Source organism: Microtus oregoni, unplaced genomic scaffold, assembly GCF_018167655.1.
Source record: "Microtus oregoni isolate MIOR12 unplaced genomic scaffold, Mior012 000015F_ref0000493, whole genome shotgun sequence".
Lineage (NCBI taxonomy): Eukaryota > Metazoa > Chordata > Mammalia > Rodentia > Cricetidae > Microtus > Microtus oregoni.
The window spans coordinates 11,260,161-11,283,852 of record NW_024543074.1 but is presented as its reverse complement, the minus strand read 5'-3'; the positions used below and the strand labels follow the sequence as shown (position 1 = coordinate 11,283,852).

General features: G+C 42.0%; 1 protein-coding gene and 1 non-coding gene across 2 annotated transcripts in view; both read right to left on the bottom strand.

Moving 5' to 3' along the window:
- Positions 1-9,720, bottom strand: part of Ppm1e (protein phosphatase, Mg2+/Mn2+ dependent 1E) — a 132,822-nt gene extending 123,102 nt beyond the window's left edge. Inside the window, exon 1 of the mRNA XM_041664505.1 lies at positions 9,104-9,720. Within this exon, the coding sequence (XP_041520439.1) occupies positions 9,104-9,549 (446 nt within the window). The 5' untranslated portion in view covers positions 9,550-9,720. The remainder of the gene's footprint in view (positions 1-9,103) is intronic.
- Positions 9,721-21,036: 11,316 nt separating this feature from the next.
- On the bottom strand, positions 21,037-21,143 carry LOC121457237. The gene has a single exon (XR_005975729.1). It is a non-coding gene; the product is annotated as a U6 spliceosomal RNA (small nuclear RNA).
- Between the last annotated feature and the right edge of the window lie 2,549 nt (positions 21,144-23,692).

Below are 23,692 nucleotides of genomic sequence, written 5' to 3'. Positions count from 1 at the left end.
AGAAGAAGAAGAAGAAGAAGAAGAAGAAGAAGGAGAAATAAAGAAAAAATAAAATGAGAGACTTATCCAAAGGATGATCATCAAAATGTTCTCAAAGTTTGGAATATATAACATGTTCAATAGAATTCAGGTTAATTACTAAAAACTCACTAAAAAATCATATAGAACATGATGAAAGGTGAGGGAAGGTGTGTGAAATATAGACGAGGCAAAATTAATATGCTCAGGCTGGAATAGATATGCATACAGAGAGAGAGAGAGAGAGAGAGAGAGAGAGAGAGAGAACACTATATATTGCCTGCATCTTAGAGGGACTTTGAACTTATGAACACTGTTGAAACTGTAAGACTATGGAAATCATGAAGTTGGACTGAGTATGTTTTGCATTACTAGATAGATCACAAGCCTATGGGAACAGGAACAGAAAATTATGATTTGAATGTAAAATGCGCACCATAAGCTCATGCATTTGAATACGTGATCCCCAGCTGCAGTGCTATTTGGGAGGTTGTGGAACCTTTTGGAATGGGGCCTAGTTGGAAGACACAGGGGTGTAGGAGCAGGGCTTAAATGGTTATTGGTAGCCCTAGTTCTGGCCCAACATTTCCATTTCCTGATTTGTCCAGATAGAACGTACCATACCTAAAACTCTTACCACCATAGATGACATCCCATCCACCACGCCTCCCCTTACCATGAAACTAAACTAAAATAAATCCTTTCTCCCAGGTCGCTTCTCTTGAGTATTTTGTCTCAGCAACAAGTCATACACACACACACACACACACACACACACTCAAATATATGTGTAGGGATACACACACAAGGTGGGGCAGCAGATTTTGATACAGGGTATGATGGTGAATCTGTCAACTGGTCAGGGTCTGTGAGGGAGTTTCTAGATTGGTTTAAATGAGATCAGAAGACCCACTATGGACAGCACTATTTCATAGGCCGGAGTCCCAGAATAAATAAGGGAAAGAAAGGCACCAGCAATCATTTTCCTCGGCTTCCTGACAGTGGATGCAGTGTGACTGGCTTCCTTATTCTCCTGTCCTAATGACTATAGACTACATTTCCCTATGACCACAGGTGACATCTCCCCTATGACCACAGACGACATCTTCCCTGACCGTAGACAACATCTCCCCTATGACCACAGATGACATCTTCCCTGACTGTAGACGACATCTCCCCTGACCACAGACGACATCTTCTTTATGACTGTAGACTATATCTTCCCTGTTACTGTAAATGATATCTTCCCTATGATCGTAGACAACATCTTCCCTATGACTGTAGACTATATCCTTAAACCATGAGCCAAAATAAACCCTCCCTTCCCTTGTCTTGCTTTTGTCAGATATCTTGTCAGTGATGAGAAAAATAATAAATGCACAAGGTCTTGGTATTTTATAGTCCAGTTTAGCTAAACTCATAATCCTTCTTCCTCAGTCCCCTCAGTATTGTGGTTACAGACCATGCCTGTCATTGTTTTGTCTGCATTGCTAGAGATAATCTTACACATGCTACACAAGTGTTTAACCACTGAGCCACTCTGCTGACCCTGCCCCCTATTTTTTTTCCCTTTGGGACATGGTCTTACTCTACAGCCCTGGCTATCCTGCAGCTCACTCCGTAGACCAGGCTGGCCTCAAACTCAGAGATCCATCTGTCTCTGCCTCCTGAGTACTGGAATGAAAAGCATGTGCTGCCAGTTGTGGTGGCGCATGCCGGTAGAATTTGCTAAAGCAGGCAGAGGCAGGAGGATCACAAGTTCGAGGTCAGCCTGGGCTACACACTTAAGAAGAAAAAAAAGCATGTGCCACCATGCCCAACCCATACATTTCTTATATACCAATATTACATAATCCTTTAACTTGAATTTTAGTTAATTACTAAAACACATTATTTTTTAGAAAAAGTATATGCAACTAAGAAAAGGATAACATGTTTTATTCTTGTGTTACAAAGTTCAACCTTAGACTTTCAAAAAATTATTTATTTATTCACATGTTGTGGGGTACACAGAAGCCAGAAGGAGGAACCAAATCCCTCAGAGATGGCGTTGTAGGCATTTACGGAACACCTGTCTTGTTACGGAGTGCTGGGATTTGTACTCTGGTCCTTATGCTTGTGCTGCAAGCACTCAACCTAAGCCATTTCTCCAGCCCCTAATTGTTGCAAAAAAATTTAATTATTTGTCCATTTTATGAGAACTAAAAATTTAATACAGGACATAAAATCCTTCAATCTATTTAATCAAGCACAGGTGAACCACAGTTTACAATGTCCTGAAAATTAGAGAAGATCCACCATTGTTCAACCTCTCAGCTCTCAGGATTGCCATGAAATCAGTTGCATTCAGAGAAAATTACCAATCTCCATAATTACAGCAAATATTAATAGCACTCATTTCTTTATTTTTTTTCTTGGCACTACTGGGAATTGAATCCAATGTCTTCCTATGCTAAACAAGTAATTACCACTCAGCTACATTCTCATACTCAGCTCCTGCTTTTTAGAAGTTTGTGGTCTTGCTATGTATGTGTCCTTAAACTTCCTATAGCACAGGCTGGCCTCAAACGGACATCCTCCAGCTTCCATCTTCAGAATGCTGGGATGTACCACCATGCCTGGCTTAATTTCACATTTTGCATACAATAGATTTTGCCATTTTTTCCTTCATTCTCATGAATTATTTTAGGTATACCTAACTGTGAAGGCCGAATGGTAGAATTATAAACATTAGTTTCTCAAAAGATATGAATGGAACATGAGCTTGCACAAGGAATGTGCACTGAGTACTCTGGAAGGGCACACAGAAGAGACGCTCAGTTCATTATAGATGTGGGGATGATGAGGACAGGTTTCCTAAAGGAACTGGTAATAAATGGACACCTACACAATACACAAGAGATTAGACTGGCCTTGGAGCATGAGGTGTCATCATGGGGGGGGGGCACTACTGTAAATGCGCAGACATTAAGGAGAGGATAACACATGCACACTAATACCTTAGTAGTCTGCAATAGCTGGAGTGCGGTTGCTACAGCGGGTAGAGCGGAGAGGGATTCCAGAGCTAAGGCCAATGAGGGAAGATGGAAAGCCTCACTGGTTTTAAGAAACTCTCAAACTTGCAGCTAGTCTCAGAGATGAGGGCGGTCTTATATGATCTCTTTCTTCTAAACTTTGTTAGAACGCTGTCTTTACAGTTGGGATCAGAAGGCTTGGATTGACTATGCCCTTAACCTTGTAGTTTAGTTAACATCAATTAAGGGTAAAAATGTCTAAGCTGTGGCTGGCAAGATGGCTCAGAGGATACAGAAGCTTGCTGCCATATCTGATGACCTGATCTGAGTTCAGTCCCTGGGACTCACATGATAGGAGATAACTGACTCCCACAAGCACGCACACATGTACAAGCGTGCACACACACGTAAATATTTATATATATATACACATATATACTAATTTTTTAATGTTTTAGTAAAGCACTTATACTATATCTATATAAATCTATATAATCTGAGTCTGGAGAAATGACTTGGTAGTTAAGAACAATGACTGCTCTTCCAGAGGACCCAGGTTCGATTCCCAGCACCCACATGGTGGCTCACAACTGTCTGTTAACTATGCACTAATATATATGTGGTGCACCAATATATATGTAGGCAAAGAACACATACACATAAAATAAATAAAACTTTAAAAAGAAAGAAAAACTATGTAGTCTAATCCTAGAGTGGTAACAGTGACCACAAAGGGGTAAATAAAATGGACCTGAGACAACAAGGACAGTGTGAATAGGAAGAGACATGTTTATGAGATATTTCCAAGGCTAAATTGACAAATCAAATGTGAGGGGTCAAAAGAGAAACCAGGGATGGATTCCCTCCAAAGATTATCAGGCTTCAGGCTGGAGCCAACGCCGAGTGGTAGAGCACTAACCTATGCAATCCCCAGCAACACATGAAACAAACAAAACACAGAGTGCCAGGTTCTGTTTTTGTTTTAGGGATGGAAGAGGAGGCTGGGCGTTAAATCTGAGAAGCCTTTTAGACATCTAGGTAGAAGTTGTTCCATTAGCAATCAAAGCATGGTTGGAGGCAGAGCTGGGAACCATGAGCATAACCACAGCAGCCAATCATGTGGGTGAACGATATCGACGAAAAGTATTAGACTTGAAAAGGTCGAATACAGAACATCAATATTAAGAAGATAGGCTGGGTGGTGGTGGTGGCACACGCCTTTAATCCCAGCACTCAGGAGGCAGAGGCAAGCAGATCTCTGTGAGTTTGAGGTCAGACTGGTCTACAAGAGCTAGTTCCAGGACAGGCTCCAAAGCTACAGAGAAACCGTGTCTCAAAAAAAAAAGGGGGGGGGGGGGTATTTAAAAATTTACAGCAAATCAGCAGCTTCAAAGGCTAAGAGAAAGACTTGGGAACTATGATTAACACTAAGCTGTATTTATATTACCCTTTTTGTTTATGTAAACTTTCTCCACTTTTTGGTGAACACTTATTTTTTATAAGAAAATGTTTAATATTTGAAGGGAGTGATATAGTTTTCATTCATGTACTTCCCCATGTATATACACAAAAATGAAACAAAGGTGAATGACCTCTTCCAATGTCATTCATGATTCAACATAACTGGATTATTAGAGTCTATAACCAATGATTTTGTTTTCCAAACCATTCTTGATGTGCTATCTTCGATGCTACTGCAAACCATCTGGAACTACTTAACTTTGCCAGCCTGCTGTGATAGCTCTCTCCGCCTTGGGAAGCCTGTCCCAGCCGAAATGAATAACCAAGAAAACAACTGCTTTGAAAATGTGATAACACGCGGCTTTCAAATAAGACCAGCATATTTGTTTCTCATGGATCAAAACAAACTGATCCTTAGTATTGTATTATATTGTTGTTGTATTGTACCGTACACAGTACTGACATTAACCTACACAAGTAACCTCATACTCTGACATTCAAGTTGAATATGACATTAGTTATAATTTTTTATTGGAGAATCAAAGGATCAGGAGATACGGCTCAATGGTAGAATAGATACCTACCAGGAAACAAAGAACCCAGGCACGGAGGCACACCTTGTAATCCCACTACTTGGGCAGATCTTTTTCAAAGGTGTGTGTGGGGGGGGGGTGTTGACATTTTAAAATTATCGTTCTTTCAAAATGTTACATACTGTTTGTATATAGCAGAGTACACCTATGTACAAGTTGAAGTTTAAAGGTAAGAATTTTATCCTAAGAATTACTCTAAAAACTTTCTAGCCAGGATGGTAGCCTATCTGTTTAAGTCCAGCAATTACGAGCCAGGCAAGCAGATCTTTGGAAGTTCAAAGCCAGCCTGGTCTATATAGTGAGCTTCGGGACAGCCAAGGCTACAGAGCAAAAAAACCCAAATCTCCCCCAAAAGTATTCACTTTTATTTTATGTATGTGAGGTGTATATATACTACATTGATGTTTTGTGTCCACAGAGGACAGAAGAGGGCACTGAATCCTCTGGAACTGGAGTTACAGCAGTTGTGAGCCACTGGATATGGGTGCTGGGAACCGAATTTCGATCTGCAAGAGCAGCAAGTGCTCTTAACCACTGAACCCTCACAACTTCTAAGACACTTTCAAGTTCCTAAACCTTCATTCTTTTCTTATCTATGTAACTGTGTTGTTGTTGTTTTGGGGTTTCTCTATGTAGCCCAGGCTGTCCTAACTCAGTCTGTAGATGAGGCTGGACTTGAAGTCAGAGATCCTCCTGTGTCTGGTGTGCACCACTATCAAAGAGCAATCTAGATAACTGTTTTTAAGTCGCTCTGAGTTTACCAAGATTAGGAATGATAGATAGCTGCTGTTCTTATTCTAAAAGTCAAGAGAACCAAATTTTGGGGGAAATGTGTTACTATACTACACTTCTTAAAGCAACATTTCAGCCAGGCATGGTGGCAAATGGAGGCAGAGGCAAGCAGGTCTCTATGAGTTTGAGACTAGCCTGATGATCTACAAGGCAAATTATAGGCCAGCCAGGACTACACAGTGTCTCAAACAAACAAACAATCAAAAAAAGGTAAATTTTCAAACCAGACATGGTCACACAAACCTGTAATCCTTGATCTGGGGAAACTGAGGCAGTGAAATTAGGAGGTGAACAACAGCCTGGGCTGTCTTTTAAGACGATGTATCAAAACAACAACAGCAACAAAATGAAAAAAACAGAGTAGAAGCTGGGTTTTTTGTTTGTTTCTTTGAGACTTTCAATCCCCTTAGTAGCAGATAGATTTCTCAAATACTGACAGGAAAACACACTAGACATAAACTAGTATCAAATTCAGTGTTAATTTTTTTCTACAGTCTTAATGATCAAATTGGTTAACCTAGTCCAAATTATCAAATTAGGGCTGAGGTTATAGCTCAGTGGTGGAGCATTTGGTGAGCATGCATAAGGCCTGAGTGAGGCTCAGCTCCCAAAACTGGTGGGGGGAAAAACAGCTGAGAGAAGTTAAAGGGGGAAAAAATATGTGTGTGTGTGTGTGTGTGTGTGTTTCACTGTGTTCGGGCTATCCTGGATCTCACTCTGTGACCAAGCAGGCCTCTAGCTCACAGAAATTGCCTGCCTCTGCTGTGTTAAAGGTGTATGCCACCACCACCACCTGGCTGAGAAAATACATATTTTTAAGTCTTCATTAAGTATTTGCAGTCAGAATTTCTTTTAGGGACTGGAAAGAAGACTCAGTGGTTAAGAGCACTTCCTGTTCTCTTAGAGGACAGGAGTCGGGTTCCCAACATCCACATGTAGGCAAGTCATGCTTATTGGCCTAATCTGGAGGATTCTAGACCCCTGGCACCTGTACTCACGTATACATACCCCTACACGGACACATACTTAAAAAAAAAAAAGAATTATTTCTAAGAACTTCCTCCGATATTTAAAAAGTCAACATCCCAACTATGTCAAGGTGTTTTGAGACTCAGTGACTAAGCTGGAAACTGTTGGAATCATTTGTACACGACTTGTTTTTTCCCAGATCTGCACAGAGGCAGTAATCTCACTTGTAAAATGAAGGGCCTGAATAGAAAATGACCTAACTCTTTAATAGAGTCAGCATAGTAATCTCACCTGTAAAATGAAGAGCCTCTTTAATAAAGTCAGCTGGTCCTGATTCTTGTGACTAAGTCTTAAGCTTTTTTTAAAAAAAAGAATAAAACCTAAAAATGTCATTACACATTTTAAACTTTTAACCCGCTAAGGACCTTAAAGATACTTTACACAAACAAGCCAGCCATTTTATCTCTGCTAGCATCAGAACAAAATATGGTACAAAGTCTGATCTTATGTGAAAAATCTCTGATTTAAGGGGAAATAATACTTTCTAACTTTAATTTTGCTAGTTTTATCTCAATTACAAGCTTCTGCTCTCCATTGGTGATCACCTTATCATTTTAATCATTTTTCTAATTTATACGTACATTAAAATTAATCTTGTTTTCTAGTCACATTAAGGAAAAAACACCCACATCTTACCATCTCATTTTGTACATCTCATCATGTATAGCTCAATTTAAAAAGCCTTGAAACGTTCAGGACTGTCCTACATTAATGACAGGCTAGGGGAGCATTCGCTAATGCTTAGCCTGTGTGTCCCTTCTGGAGGTGCATATGTAAAGGTTAAAACTGTCCAAATAGTACTAGTCTGAGATAAATTCCTTCAGTTTGGTAAATATTTCCATTATATTTTAAGCAGAAACTTGAGTGTCTTTGAATAGCGTATAAAAAAACGGCATTTTGTAGGTCCTTTTCTTTGACAGTTTACAAAAGAACTACTCTAAACCGTTAATGCTGTTTACCCCTGGGTGGTGGTATTACACGCCATTTTATTTTTGCATTTCCCCAAAACACATTATTCCCTTGGTAATCGAACATTATTGTAAAATTAATTGCCAGATGGTTTATAAAGTGTGGCATCCACACGGTCCAATTCTACAGATCTGATCTGCTCAGTGGCTTTTTCATTTTGAAGAGCAGATGCTTTTAACAGGAGAATGATTTGATCAGGTGTCTACGAGGTCAGCCGACGACAAAACAGCTTTCTTTTCCAGGCCCTTCTTTTCAGCTTTGGAGAAATCCAGGAAGTGGGTCTGAACTTAGCTGTAGTGACTCGCAGTAGTAAACTTTTTGGGTGGTCAGAGTAACACCTTTCGTTACAACTATTAGCTGAATGGCAAAAGACTCCCGGCTTTCCAGTGTGCAGAGGCATTATTTTGGAACAATTCCGCTTGGAAAGAAACGCAATTGTAAACCGTTTCTATTTCAAGCCCATAAAAAGCAAAACTCGGATGAAAGGCAAAGCCTTGACCTTTCTATTTTAGACTTTCATCTGGGTAGCTAAGCCATCTGCTTTCCCCCCACCTCCCACCCCATCTACTTAATGGACTGAAAATACTGCACTTAATTGCAATTTTATCAAACCAGGTTGACTTTTCTACTTTAATGAATTACGCCCGCGGCCTTTCACCTAAAGGCTAGCTTGGCAGGGTTTTACCCTTCCTTCCCAATCCCTTCCCACCTCTCAATTATGACCTGTCAAATGTCTATAAAGTATGATACTAGGCACTCGCGTAGGAAAGCCATTACAGAGCTTTTCATTTCAACCGTGAGGACCTGACGGAAAAATCTAGGGGTCTGGGCCACTCTTGGACACCGGGACGGTATTAGCTTTGTTGCGGTTACGCAGGAAGACACCTCCACCTCACAGTCCATAAAGGAGTCGCGCGTCCCCGCCGCCCAACAAGAAACGCAGCCCGGGAAAGGGCAGACAGACGAAGGTGGGAGGAAACCCCAGGAAGAAGGGCGCTGGGAAGAAAGGGGAGCCCAAGACGGGAGGGAAGACCTTCTCAGGAAGGAGCCGGGGAAGGGTGTGCGAAGTGGCCGAGAAGCTGGCCGAGAGAGCCGAAGAAGCGGGGCCGGGTGCAGGCGCGGGGACCCCGCCCGGGAGCCCCGCGGGGACGCGGGTGGCGGGGACGGTGACCCAGGCTGGCGACCCAGAGACGGCGGCCCACCCGCGGCCGAGCCCCGTTACTTAACTATTTGTAGAGCTGCTGCAGGCACAGGTCCAGGCTCTCGCCCTCCACCTCCTCCCGGGTGATGCGCTCCGACAGCGGCCGCGGGAGCGGGGGCAGCGGCGGCAGCTGGGGCTGCGGCGGCGGCGGCACGGCCGAGTGCCCCGGGGCCGCCGCTTCCTCCTCCTCCTCGCCCTCGGCCGCCGCCTCCTCCTCCTCCACCGCCTCCTCTTCGGGCTCGGGGTCTTGGTCCTGCTCCCCCTCCTCGGCCGCCGCTACTGTCGCAGCGTCCTCCCCCGGTTCTTCCCCCGAAGCCTCGGCCGCCTCAGCCGCGACCAGCTCCGCTTCGGGCTCAGGCTCGGATTCGGGTTCGGGCTCTGGCTCTCCGCCGCCGCACGGTCCTCGGAACTCGCCCAGGAACAGCTCCAGGAAGCGCCGGTAAGTTTTCTCCTCAGGGATGCAGCCCGCCATCGTTGCTCATGCCCTGAGGTCCACCGGGAAGGGGGTGGAGGATGAGCCCAGAAGGAGGAGGGGGCTGCTTCGGAGCCTCGCCTCCCGCTACGGAGGGGGAACGGCCGCACCGGCACCGGCGATCAGCACTGGATTGCCTGGAGAGGGCTCCCGCAGGCGTGCGCGCCACCGAGCTCGGACGTGCGCGGCCCAGGGGCGGGGGCGGAGCGCGCCACCCCACTCCGGTCTGGAGGGAAAGTTGGTGGCGGGCGCGCGCACAGGGTCCAGCGGCGGCCCACCCGCAATCCCTACCGAGAGCTCAGCCCACGCTGCCTAGAGACTGTCGCCATGGCAACCGGTTCTAATTAAGAATTCCAGGGTCCTTCCCGTCGAGTCTGTGGAGTGGTAAGGACACTGGACTCCTGCACTCCAACTTCGAATGGTCCTTACTGGATGAAGACCCCAGTTTCATGCTAAGAGTGAACGCAAGCATTTCTTGGTTCCACTCGGAGTGTATTGACTTCAGATTCCTTCCTTGCCTTAGCATATCCGTTGATACTACAGTACACAGTAAACGTCTTTTTACTGAGGATACACCTCGAAAATAGAGATGTGTGCATAGGCACCTAAAAGGGTAGTTTCCTTTGCTTCGGTTCCTTCATTTGATTCTAAGTATCCCCATTTCTCAAAAAGATGAATGTGAGAAATAAAGTAGTAATTTACTCGCTTTAAAGTCCAGACTTCCCAGCAGTGGCGTTGGTGTTGGAACCCAGATCTAAGTCTCGAAAGCTTTCACAATCTTTTCCCTTAGCTCCGCTCTATGAAAATATATCTGTGCCTCGTGTCCACACAATGCCTTATTTATATAGGGCTTTGCAGTTTACACGTGTTCATCTCTATAATCCTTACCACAGCCCTAAAGGATATTACTGTTATGATTCTGTTTTACACATGAGGAATCAAGCCTTAAAAAACAGTGACTTTGCTCAAGGTCAGAAGCAAGCAAAGCAACAAGGACTCAACCCATGGTTGAGATGGCAGATTTTACTTGTAAGTTTGACATCACACTAAACTTCCCTCCCTAATTTCTGTATACTGCACATCACAGCCTTGAATATAAGCTATATTATTGCCTATATTTTGTTCTTCCCCACTACCTCCTGTGTCTCTTTTTTTCTTTCTTGGGCTAAAACTGAAATGACTTTAAATTATTCTAATTTTCTTACCAAACTCTGCACAAACCTGTTATTTTCAGGCGTCATGGTGCTGGCGTTGGTGGTGGGTGCTCAGGGAACTGGTGTTACACAGCTGTATGGATGTTAGCATCATTGCTGCACACGGCGATGGCAGCGTGTAATTCAGCACAAACATAGTGATTTTTCTCCTCTCGGAAAAGCACGTACTCACAAATCATCCACTCCAGCCTCTCCATTTGTTGTCTCTGGGTTTCAGCTGGATTTAAGAGCTGAAATACCATTTCCAGTCAGTTATTAATGGCCGAAGAGGGTGTCTTCTCGCCAACTGTTTTCCTATAATGCTGTATTTTTAAATCCCTGACCTGATACTGTTATTTTAAGATTAAGTAGGTTGGACCTACTAATGGTATCATGTAAAATAGAGTTCTATGCTCTCTCTCTTAGGTCAAGATTAAATAATACATGATAGAAAGTGTATAGTAAATAATGCATTTGGGGTTTTTTTCTATTTTTTTTCCTAAGACAAATGAAAAGATTCAGTCTGTATAAAGCAACTTCTCTGTGGGATGCCAAGAGCCTTTAAAACTAATTTCATATTCAACCTACCTGTTCTCTGCCATTTCAGAAAAACTAGAAAAAGCTGAGTGTGGTGAAGCACGTCCTTAATTCCAGTGCTCTGACAGCAGAGGCAGGTGGCGTGCTGAGTCCAAGTCCTGCCCAGACTGCCTAAAGTTCCAGATCAGCCAGGGCTATGTAGTGAGATCTTGTCTAATTATAAAAATAAATAAATAACTAGGAAAGAGTGACAACCTTTTAGGCTGCAGCAGCTTTAAATGCCCAATTTTACATTCCAACAAAGTATTACTATCCTCAATTTTAACATGGTGACGTTTAGCTCAGGAGTGCGCAGCTGTCAACGGTAACAATTCATGTCAAGTTACATCTTCTTACTTCGTAATGGAGCTGCCTCCTTCATTTAGATGACATTTGTGACATTAATTTATGACTCAACCCACACATCAGAGAGAAATGATATATGTTGGTAAAACATTACTTCTAAGAATAAAAGGAAAAGCCCACACCTCTGTTACTGGAAATGAGAGGCGTCTTTGCTTGTCTTAATAAAGATACTCCTTTACAAAGATCAATATGAATCCCATTGCATTCTTCTAGCAAAGGAGCTGTCAGAGGCTGCTGCCAGCAGCAGCAGGATCCCAAGGCAGCCGTGTCGGTGGTTTTGCCATCGTCGAGTCTTCTAGTCCTTATTCTGCATCTCTTTGCCTTCCTTCCTCCTCACACCTCTCTCGCCCATTCTATTTAGTTCTTGCTTAAGAGAAAATGGAATGAGTCCCGACACATTCTTAGGCTCTCAGAGCTCTACACCCAATCGGTTTTTCTCAGGCCACCTGATATTCCCTCCTGGCTCTTAACATAGTTTGTACTTTATTTTTATCTTTGTAGTTATCTCATTATGTGTGTCTTCTCTAGAAAATAAGACTATTCTTTACTGCCATTGTGTTCAACAACAAATTTAGTTATTAGTACTTAGTATGATTTCAGGATTCGCTGAAATATATAACAAATTTTTCATTAAGATTCAAGTTATGGGCCGGGCAATGGTGGTGCACACCTTTAATCCCAGCACTCAGGAGGCAGAGGCAGGCGGATCTCTGTGAGTTCGAGACCAGCCTGGTCTACAGAGCTAGTTCCAGGACAAGCTCCAAAGCCACAGAGAAACCCTGTCTCAAAAAACCAAAAAAAAAAAAAAAGATTCAAGTTATGAAAATGCATAATGTATATAAATGTGAAGTGCGCTCTGAGATACTTTTCTTACAAGAAAATGTTCTTCTACTTCCTTATCTTGTTGAAGGAAATGCACCATGTCCTTTCATGGTTTTTTGTAGTAATATTTGTAAGGGTAAAAACGTTTAATTTAGTAGCTTCTTGAATAACCCAGACATTTTCTCAGATATTTACTCAAGAGAAATAACTCGTCATAAACACAAACACGAAAACTTGTACATCAATGTTCACTGGGAGTGATATAAAATCCATGAACAGGTAAGATGGGTAACTGCTGTATATTTATACAACAGAATACTACTACTTGTCAATAAAAGTAGATGAACTAGGCTAAGAATGGAATATGCCTAGAATCCCAGCACTCAAAAGATAAGATTAAGAATTAAGCTAGAGGGCTGGAGAGATGGCTCAGAGGTTAAGAGCATTGCCTGCTCTTCCAAAGGTCCTGAGTTCAATTCCCAGCAACCACATGGTGGCTCACAACCATCTGTAATGAGGTCTGGTGCCCTCTTCTGGCCTGCAGGCATACACACAAACAGAGTATTGTATACATAATAAATAAATAAATAAATATTAAAAAAAAAAAAGAATTAAGCTAGATGTGGCAATGCACATCTTTAATCCCAGATCTAGAAAGGCAGAGGCAGGTGGATCTCTGTGAATTCAAGGTCAGCCTGGTCTACAGAGAAAGTTCCAGGACAGCTAGGGGTATATAGTGAGACTCTGTTTCAGAAAATAAAAGGGGGAAAGGTTGAAGCCAAGCCTTGGTAAAAAGTGAGTTAAGGGTCATCCTGGGCTATGTGAGATCTTGCTATGTCAAGACAAAAAAGAAAACAACCACACATGTTGAGAGGGCTGGAGATATGGCTCAGCGTTTAAGAGTACTTGCTTCTCTTGAAGAGGACTTGAGTTCAATTCAGAACATCAACACGGAAGCTCAAAACTGCCTGTTAACTCTAGTTCTAGGGGATCCAATATCCTCCTCTGGCCTATTTGGGCACTGGGCATATACTTGGTACATATATATGTATGCAGACAAACACATACACACACATACAATAAAAATTTAAAACATACCAAAACCAAATACTGCACAAAAGAGGGACTGGAAAAATGGCTCAGCTGTTGAGAGCACTTATTACTCTTGTAGAAGACATGACTTTGATTCCCAGCACCTACACAGCAGCTCACAGCCTCCCACAACTCCAGTTCCAAAAAACTCGGCACCCTCTTCTGCTTCTCCAAGTATGAGACATGCACGTGGTGCCCATACATACCTCCAGGCAAAACACTGATACACGTAAAATAGAAATATTTTCAGTTGCACAAAAGAATATATTATTTTACCCATATGATATACTAATAAAAAACAGGCAAGACTAAACCAGGTGTGTACATATCTATAATACCAGCATTCAGGAGGCTGAGACAGGAGGATCAGAAGTTTAAGGTCGAGGCTACATAGCCAGAACATCTCAAGAAAAACAATCAAATGAACAAAAAAGGCTTAAGTAGCCAAATATGAGAAAACAGGAAGGAACTAGAGTGAATACTGTGAGTTTATCAGCATGTTCTCCATCACTGAGTGTGGCAGCACACGCCTTCAGTCTCAGCACTCAGGTGGCAGAGGCAGGTAGGTCTCTGCAAGTTCAAAGCCAATCTGGCCTACCATGAGTTCCAGCACAGCCAGAGCTACAATCTCAAAAACAGAAGAACAAACAAAAATGCTCTCTATTTTAAGTGGGTGACTACATGAGTTATAAAATTACCAAAGTGTACTTTAAAGATAATAGGGATGTAGCTCAGTGGTGGAGCACTTGCCTAGCATGTAAAAGGCTTAAATATGCATTTAAAATAAACATAATGAACAAAAATCAAACATCAATAAAGTTGTTTTTTTTAAGAATTGACTTCATTGTTAAACCTTATCCTTTTTGCCACCATGTCCACTTTTTCCTCCCTTGTTTCACTCGGTATTGCCACAGAGCTGACCCGTCCAGGTAACCTTTGCTGGGCTTCAGGGACAGTCACCTTTCCGTTGTCATTTGCCTAGTGGGAGGCGCTGACAAGAAACTGTAAGTGAGGAGAGCAAAAAAGCCTCAGCATTTCTTTCTTCTCCCTGTCTCAGCCCCGAGCCTGTTTTATCTCCTTTGTGACTTTGCTCCCCTTAACTGTCCACTGGATTTCGGGCTGTGGACAGTGACCAGTGTCTCTGAGCTCTGAAAACATCAGCTTCCATTTTCCCTTCAGCCTAAGGATGGTGGCAGCTTCCAGACTCCTAATCATTTAGAAATTAGAAAAAAATCCTTTATAGTTTTTTGTTTTATCACTGTACCAACAAATTTCTGCATTTGTTTTAGCTAAAAGATACAGTAACAAAATCTTAAACTATGAAAAGATTATATGGGACAGAATTTAAAGTGGATTAAACTGAAATTAAAGCAATTTTAGGTCTGGAAGATTCTACTGGAAGAGTTTACTTGAAGCAAAGTTAGCAATGGATTATTTCCTAAAATTAGAAGAATAGATTATCAAAAGCTCAGGGGTAATAGGAAGGATGCAACATGCAGGGTAAAGAGAGCTTTTGAAAACAATTCTGAATGGTGGATGCATGTCAGTAGTCCATATAATAGGCATGCGTGAGCACGGATATAAATATGGACTTCGGTCAGTAATACTAACACACCAGTGTTGGTTTATCAGTAAAATGCCAGGATGTTAGAAATGGGCGGGGAGGGGGGAGAGAAAGTACATATACTAACTCTATCCCAACTTTTCTGTAAACACTCTAAAGATACTCCATTAGTTTGAAATCATGTTTGCTATATGAATGATTAAGTCATGTAATTTTAAAAACCTGTAATTTCTTAATTTATCTCCAGTTGATATCCTCTAAGTTATGAAAATCTAGAGTATATGTTTTATCTTTTCTAAAATATCTTGTTCTTTTTTAAAAATATTTATTTATTTATTATGTATACAATATTCTGTCTGTGTGTATGCCTGCAGGCCAGAAGAGGGCACCAGACCTCATTACAGATGGTTGTGAGCCACCATGTGGTTGCTGGGAATTGAACTCAGGACCTATGGAAGAGCAGGCAATGCTCTTAACCTCTGAGCCATCTCTCCAGCACCCCTAAAATATCTTGTTCTATCTTGTCTGTTTATAGGGAAATATAGAAACGCTGCTTCTAAAAATTCCTGTTGTTATATTTCTAATGCTTAAAGTCAATGATTTGTGCTAATATCATATCTCAAATAATAAAACATGTTTTATGTTTCAAAGTTGTTTTATATGTTAAGGAAACAGCATAACAATAAAATAAATGTATTTAGTTCACATCTAGTGGCCTACAAGTTAATGCTTAGGCAAATGCTTAAGGCTAGGTCTAATGATGAATATTAAGTTAAAATAGGTGGGTGGATCTCTGAGTTCGAGGCCAGCCTGGTGTACACAACAAGTTCCAGGACAGCCAGGGCTACACAGGGAAACCTGTCTCAAAAAAAACAAAACAAAACAAACATATGTTGCTATGTTCCCTATTTTAAAATATATGTTTCCTATTTTAAAAACTGAATTTTGGGCTGGAGAGATGGCCTAGTGGATTAGAGCATTTGCTCCCCCCCAAAACAAAAGACTGCATAAAAATGAATTCTATAGAGTCAGATGATGGTGGTACACACCTTTAATCCCAGCACTTGGGAAACAGAGGCAGGGGGATCTCCAAGTTTTAGGCCAGCCTGCTTTACAGAGTGAGTTATAGGATAGTCAGGGCTTCATAGCGAAACCATGTCTTGAAAAGCCAAAAGAATAAAATACAATTTAAATCCTATAGTGAAACTATAAAATCCAATGTTAAGCTCCACAGCTTCCATTCTGGATGGCAACTCTAACTGTACAGAGAAGGTCACTGAGTTGTATAGTTTAAGGGTCTGGTTAATTTTAATGTGTGAAGAGTTTTTTGTTTGGGTATTGGGTTTTTGGTTTTAGAGACAGGGTTTCTCTGTGTAGCACTGGCTGTCCTGGAACTCGATTGGGTAGATCAGACTGGCTTCAAACTCAAAGATCACCTACATCTGCTTCCCAAGTGTTGGGATTAAAGGTATATAGGCCATCACTATACATCCAAGTTTTTGCTTTTCAATTTGCAATGGTTTTTTGAGACAGGGTTTTCTAGGTTTAACAGCCCTAGCTGTCCTGGAACTAGCTCTTGTAGACCAGGCTGGCCTCGAACTCAGGGATCTGTCTACCTCTGCCTCCCAAGTGCCAAGATTAAAGGCATGTGCTACCACCTCCCGAATGCAATGTTTTTTATACAATAAAATTTAAGAACGTAACTGAAGCATAATATGTAAATAACTTTAAAATATTAATGTGATGCCAGGCAGTAGTGGCGCACGCCTTTATTCCCAGCACTCGGGAGGCAGAGGCAGGTGGATCTCTGTGAGTTCAAGGCCAGCCTGGTCTACAAGAGCTAGTTTCCAGGACAGGCTCCAAAGCTAAAGGGAAACCCAGTCTCAAAAAAAAAAAAAACACACACACACACACACAAAAAAAAAATATATTAATTTGTAGGACTGGAGAAATGACTCAGCAGTTAAGAACAATTGCTGCTTCTTGAAGAGGACTTGAGATTGATCTCCTGCCCCATGTCAAGGAGCTCACAATCACCTCTAACATCAACCAGGGAACTGGACGCCCTCTCTTACCCTCCATAAGCGTCTGCACACACATTAGCTAACACAAACACTGAAAGAGTGGCACCTGCTCTCAACCACTGAATCTCCAGCCCCCATATACATAATTCAAAATCTTTAAATTTTTAAAATTCATTTAATTAAAACTTGGGTCGGGGGCTCTTGAGATAGGGTCTCACTATGTAGCTCTGGTGGTCCCAGAACTCACTCTATAGACCAGGCTGGCCTCAAACTCACAGAGATCTACCTGCTTCTGCCTCTCCAGTGCTAGGATTAAAGATGTGCTCCACTAAACCTGGCCAATTAAAATATTTTAATCTAAAAGAAAAGATAGTGTCATCATCAAAGCATATAGTAGAGTACCACAGACTATCTGACAACAGAGCACAGTAGAAATTCCTTCAGGGGCTGGAGACGTGGCTCAGCAGATAAGAGCACTGGCTGCTCTTCCAGAGGACCCGAGTTCAATTCCCAGCACCCACATGGCAGCTCACAACTGTCTGTAACTCTAGTTCCACGGGATCTGGCATCCTCACACAGACATACATCCAGGCAAAACATCAATGCACATCCAATAAAAATAAATTATTAAAAAATTATTTCAAACAGGAGCTTCAATCAATAGCTATATTTTAAAAATCATCCCCAGTTGCTGCAAAAAATAACATGATTGCTATAGAATTTTTAATTCCTTTCCTCTTTCAGGCTATATAGTCATTTGCAGGAATGGGCCAAAGATACCAAAATTAAAATATACTCCAAGTGTATTTGTTACTACAAGCCATATGAACTAAATTTTTACTAGTTTTAAAAGCAAATAAGTGCTCCAAGCAGGTTCTAACATCTTTTTTTTTTAAGTTTTACCTATAGATAACAAGCTTTCTTTTTATCTAACCACCAAAATATGGACTAGGACATCCTTACAGAAGAGGGTAGAGGGTAGTGGAAATTTGATACCATAAATGTTGGTATGTGGCATATTCTTTTTATAATGAATGATTCTTCTAAAGTGGACTGACTACTAATAAATCTTCATCAATATTTTCTGAGTAATTTTCACTATACAAATTTTGTACTTCTTGGTTGTGGCGATATTTTGTTTCTACTCTAACAAATAAAGCTTGCTTGGAGATCAGAGTGCAGAACTACCCAGGGAGTTAACCATAGAGGCCAGGCAGCGGTGGGGTGGCACACACCTTTAATCCCAGCATGGGGTGGAGGACAGAGGAAGTGACATGGAATGGGCCAAGAGAGAGGAAGTGATAAGGTGGAGCAGAGACAGGAGCTCAGTCCTGTTTTGGCCAAAAAGTTAGCAAGGTAAGAGTTAGTTGTGGCTGGCCCCTCTGTCTCTCTGATTTTTTAGCATTTACCCCAATATCTGGCTCCGGGTTTTTATAACACCGATTAGAATTCATGCTACACGAGGTATTAAAATTTTACCTTCATTTTCATCTAATTTTTATACTTTTATATATTCACTTGGAACGAATACATGTAAAAACTCATGCTACTGAGCATGTGCTGGTTAGGTCAGCAGACGCCCGTCACTCCGCAGCATTCATTAGGACTAAAACACAGCAAACAAAAACCTCAACAAGAGCAGCTTCTTCGATGGAAATCTAACAGGCAACTACATCCAAAAAGTCCTAAGCAAGGTGTTTTCTATACTTAGATGTTGCTAAAACACTGTTTTCTACACGTAGATATTGCTACATCCTTTCTTCTTAGCTGATGGAATTGAGCCACAGTAACATTTGTGACTGGAAGGGAAGATGAAACGACTCCATTAGCCCGGAGAGCTGCAGCATATGGTGATCATAGGTGGCAGAAGAGCTGTGTCGGACAAGAGCAGAAACAAGCCATGTGCACAGACATTATCAATTACCACACATGGTGACCATGCTGACACAATGCATCTCTTCCAGAAAGGAGATAACTTGGGCATATGAAGTCATTTGCTGCCTTGGGAAAGAGCAATCTACAAATGACATCTCTGGCACCAAGATAGCACACACGGTTTTCAGTGATTAAAGTAAGGATTGAGGTTTGAAGCTTTACTCCATACCTAAATGATGCAGCACACTGCAGTTGTTTGCAAAGGCAGCAAAATATATTATGCGAAATAAACCTACTGGGAAAAAAGAAAAAAAAAGGAGAAAAAGAAAAAAAAAAGAAAACCTACTGGGAGCTGGGTGGTGGCGGTGGTGGCAGCGGCGGCGCGCACGCATCCCACCGTTTGGGAGGCAGAGGCAGGTGGATTTCTGTGAGTTCAAGACAAGCCTAGTCTACAAAACGAGTTCCAGGACAGCGAGGATTGTTACACAGAGAAACCTTGTCTTAGAAAAAAAGAAAGAAAATCTATTAGGTGTTGGGCTCCTTGGTGCACACTTTTAAACCCAGTACTGGGAGGCAGAGGCAGGCCTTCTCTGTGAGTTCCCAAGTCCAGCCTAGGCTACAAAGTGAGACCCTGTCTCAAAACAAAAACAAAAAAACAAAACAAAACAAAAAAACCCACTTTTTTTAAAAGACAGGGTTTCATGTAAAACAGCCTGACCACCACTGCTATGTAATAGAGAAAGAATAACCTTGAACTCCTGAGCCTCCTGCCTGGTTTGTATCTTGAAGAGGAGGAGCTATATGTCCAGCCCTAAGTAAATGTCATACACATTCTTTCAGATGGGTGTTGCATGGACTAAAAGAAACTGAAGGCGGTCTGGAGAGATGGCTCAGAGGGTAAGAGCATTGCCTGCTCTTCCAAAGGTCCTGAGTTCAGTTCCCAGCAACCACATGGTGGCTCACAACCATCTGTAATTAGGTCTGGTGCCCTCTTCTGGCCTGCAGGCATACACATAGACAGAATATTGTATACACAATAAATAAATATTTTTTTTAAAAAAAGAAAAGAAACTGAAGGCTTGGAATTAGTTAGCAATAGGAAATAATCAAGAGTACAGAAAAGAACACCATCAATGGGAATAAAGAGAAACAAATTTAAAAACACAAAACAGGAATCGAAGTTCTTAAATAAACAAGGTACCGGAAGACACAATTTGGGCAGATCTAGCAGTCTACCCAGAAAGGTTCACAGGAGGGCTGGCTGGAGAAATGGCTCAGAGGTTAAGAGCACTGATTGTTCTTCCAGAGGTCCTGAGTTCAATTCCCAGCAACCACATGGTGGCTCACAACCATCTGTAATCGGGTCTGGTGCCCTAGGCTTCTGGCCTGCAGGCAGACATGCAGACAGAACACTGTAAGCAAAATAAATAAATAAATCTTAAAAAAAAAAAAGGTTCACAGGAAACGATGCCAATTTTCTACCACTTCAAAACAAACTGTACTAAAACCTGAATGTCTAGAACTGAAATCACTTCTCTAGATGTTGTCTGGCTAGGTGGCTCTCATTTGCAGCTCTCCAAAGCTAGAGTCCACTTTGTCTGAGTAAGTGATGGTTCAACAGGGCTGCATGTCCAAGATAACCTACTTACATTATGCTCTTTTCACTTACACCGAAAACAACCAAACAGAAAATGATTAATTGCAGGTGAGATGGGTCACATGTAGCCTAGGATGGCTTCAATGTCCTGTGTACTCAAGGGCACCCTTCAATTCCTGAATCTCCTGCCTTTACCTCCCAAATACTGGAATTTATTTATTTATTATTTAATTTTTGGTTTTTACCAGACAGGGTTTCTCTGTAGCTATGGAGCCAGTCCTGGAACTAGCTCTGTGGACCAGGCTGGCCTTGAACTCACAGAGATCCACCTGCCTCCGCCTCCCGCCTGGGATTAAAGGCAGGCAACACCACTGCTCAGTTTTTTTTTTCCGCTTCACGAATTTGCGTGTCATCCTTGCGTAGGGGCCATGCTAATCGTCTCTGTATTGTTCCAATTTTAGTATACGTGCTGCCGAAGCAAGCACTTATTTTTTTATTTTATTTTTTTATAATTTTTTTTTTTTTTTTTTTTTTTTTTGGTTTTTCGAGACGGGGTTTCTCTGTGGCTTTGGAGCCTGTCCTGGAACTAGCTCTGTAGACCAGGCTGGTCTCGAACTCACAGAGATCCGCCTACCTCTGCCTCCCGAGTGCTGGGATTAAAGGCGTGCGCCACCACTGCCCGGCTCTTATAATTTTTTTAAAGATTTATTATTCCATATATGGCCGCACACCAGAAGAGGGCGCCAAATCTCATTACAGATGGTTGTGAGCCACCATATGGTTGCTGGGAATTGAACTCCGGACCTTTGGAAGAGTAGCCAGTGCTTTTACTGCTGAACCATCTCTACGGTTCCAAGTGCCGCATCTCAGTTATGTCACTAATTTATCTCTTAATATATATTCACATTAGAAATAAGAACTTGATTTTAGGAGGTTAGAGATGGCTCAGCAATTAAGAGTATGGGATGCTCTTCCAGGGGACCTGGGTTCAATTCCCAGCACCCACACCAGCAGCTCACAACTGTTCATAACTCCAGTTCCAGGAGACCTGACACCTTCACACAAATGTGCATAGAAGATAAAAATAATTTTTAAAAAAACCCTTGATTTTATTGCTAAAATGGCAGTTGATGCTAGTTGTTTTTTTTATTTAAAAATTTTTTATTCATTTTACATACCAACGATAAATACCTCTCCCTCCCTTCCTCCTTACCTCTCCACAACTCAAAACTTTTTTTTTAATTTAAATTTATTTATTTATTAAGGATTTCTGCCTCGTCCCCGCAACCGCTTCCCATTTCCCTCCCCCTCCCCCGATCAAGTCCCCCTCCCTCATCTGCTTGAAGAGCAATCAGGGTTCCCTGACCTGTGGGAAGCCCAAGGACTGCCCACCTCTATCCAGGTCTCCTAAGGTGAGCATCCAAACTGCCTAGGCTCCCACAAAGCCAGTACGTGCAGTAGGATCAAAAACCCACTGCAATTGTTCTTGAATTCTCAGTATTCCTCATTGTCCGCTATGTTCAGCTAGTCCGGATTTATCCCATGCTTTTTCAGACCTAGGCCAGCTGGCCTTGGTGAGTTCCCAATAGAACATCCCCATTGTCTTAGTGTGTGGGTGCACCCCTCGTGGTCCTGAGTTCCTTGCTCGTGCTCCGTCTCCTTCTGCTTCTGATTTGGACCTTGAGATTTCTGTCCAGTGCTCCCATGTGGGTCTCTGTCTCCTTTCATCGCCTGATGAAGGTTAATATTCATGAGGATGCCTGTGTGTTTGTCTTTGGATTCACCTTCTTATTTAGCTTCTCTAGGAACATGAATTATAAGCTCAATGTCCTTTATTTATGGCTAGAAACCAAATATGAGTGAGTACATCCCATGTTCCTCTTTTTGGGTCTGGCTTACCTCACTCAGGATAGTGTTTTCTATTTCCATCCATTTGTATGCAAAATTCAAGAAGTCCTTGTTTTTTACTGCTGAGTAATACTCTAATATATATATATATATATATATTCCATACTTTCTTCATCCATTCTTCCGTTGAAGGGCATCTAGGTTGTTTCCAGGTTCTGGCTATTACAAACAATGCTGCCATGAACATAGTTGAGCATATACTTTTGTTGTATGATAGGGCCTCTCTTGGGTATATTCCCAAGAGTGGTATTGCTGGATCCAGGGGTAGGTTGATCCCGAATTTCCTGAGAAACCGAAACACTGCTTTCCAGAGTGGTTGCACAAGTTTGCATTCCCACCAGCAATGGGTGAGTGTACCCCTTTCTCCACAACCTCTCCAGCAAAGGCTATCATTGGTGTTTTTTGTTTTAGCCATTCTGACAGGTGTAAGGTGGTATCTTAAAGTTGTCTTGATTTGCATTTCCCTGATCGCTAAGGAGGTTGAGCATGACCTTAAGTGTCTTTTGGCCATTTGAAGTTCTTCTGTTGAGAATTCTCTGTTCAGCTCAGTGCCCCATTTTATAATTGGGTTGATTAGCCTTTTGCGGTCTAGTTTCTTGAGTTCTTTATATATTTTGGAGATTAAACCTTTGTCAGTTGCGGGGTTGGTGAAGATCTTCTCCCAGTCAGTGGGTTGCCTTTTTGTCTTAGTGACAGTGTCCTTTGCTTTACAGAAGCTTCTCAGCCTCAGGAAGTCCCTGATGCTAGTTGTTTACTGAGTTTAGCTAACACTGTTCACTGAAGTGCCTACACATCTGTAAACAGCCTACAGTAGACAAACTTCTCACACAGTTACCTAGGACTTTTAAAAGTGCATGTTCTAGCCAGGCCTAGCCTCCTATCCTGTAAGCTTAGCTACTCAGGAGGCCGAAATAAGAGCATCTCCAGTTAAAGGCTAATCTTGACAATGTGGATGAGAAGTTGGTTTTGTTTTGTTCAAGGTCAAGGATGTAACTCAGTGGTAGGGCACTGAGTGGAGGGGTCAATCTGCAGTAAAAATAAACCAAAATAAGGAGTGAGTGTTGCAGTGAGGAGATGCAGCATTGCTGCTACCTAGGGTGCTGCATTGGTCAAATCAGTAATTAGC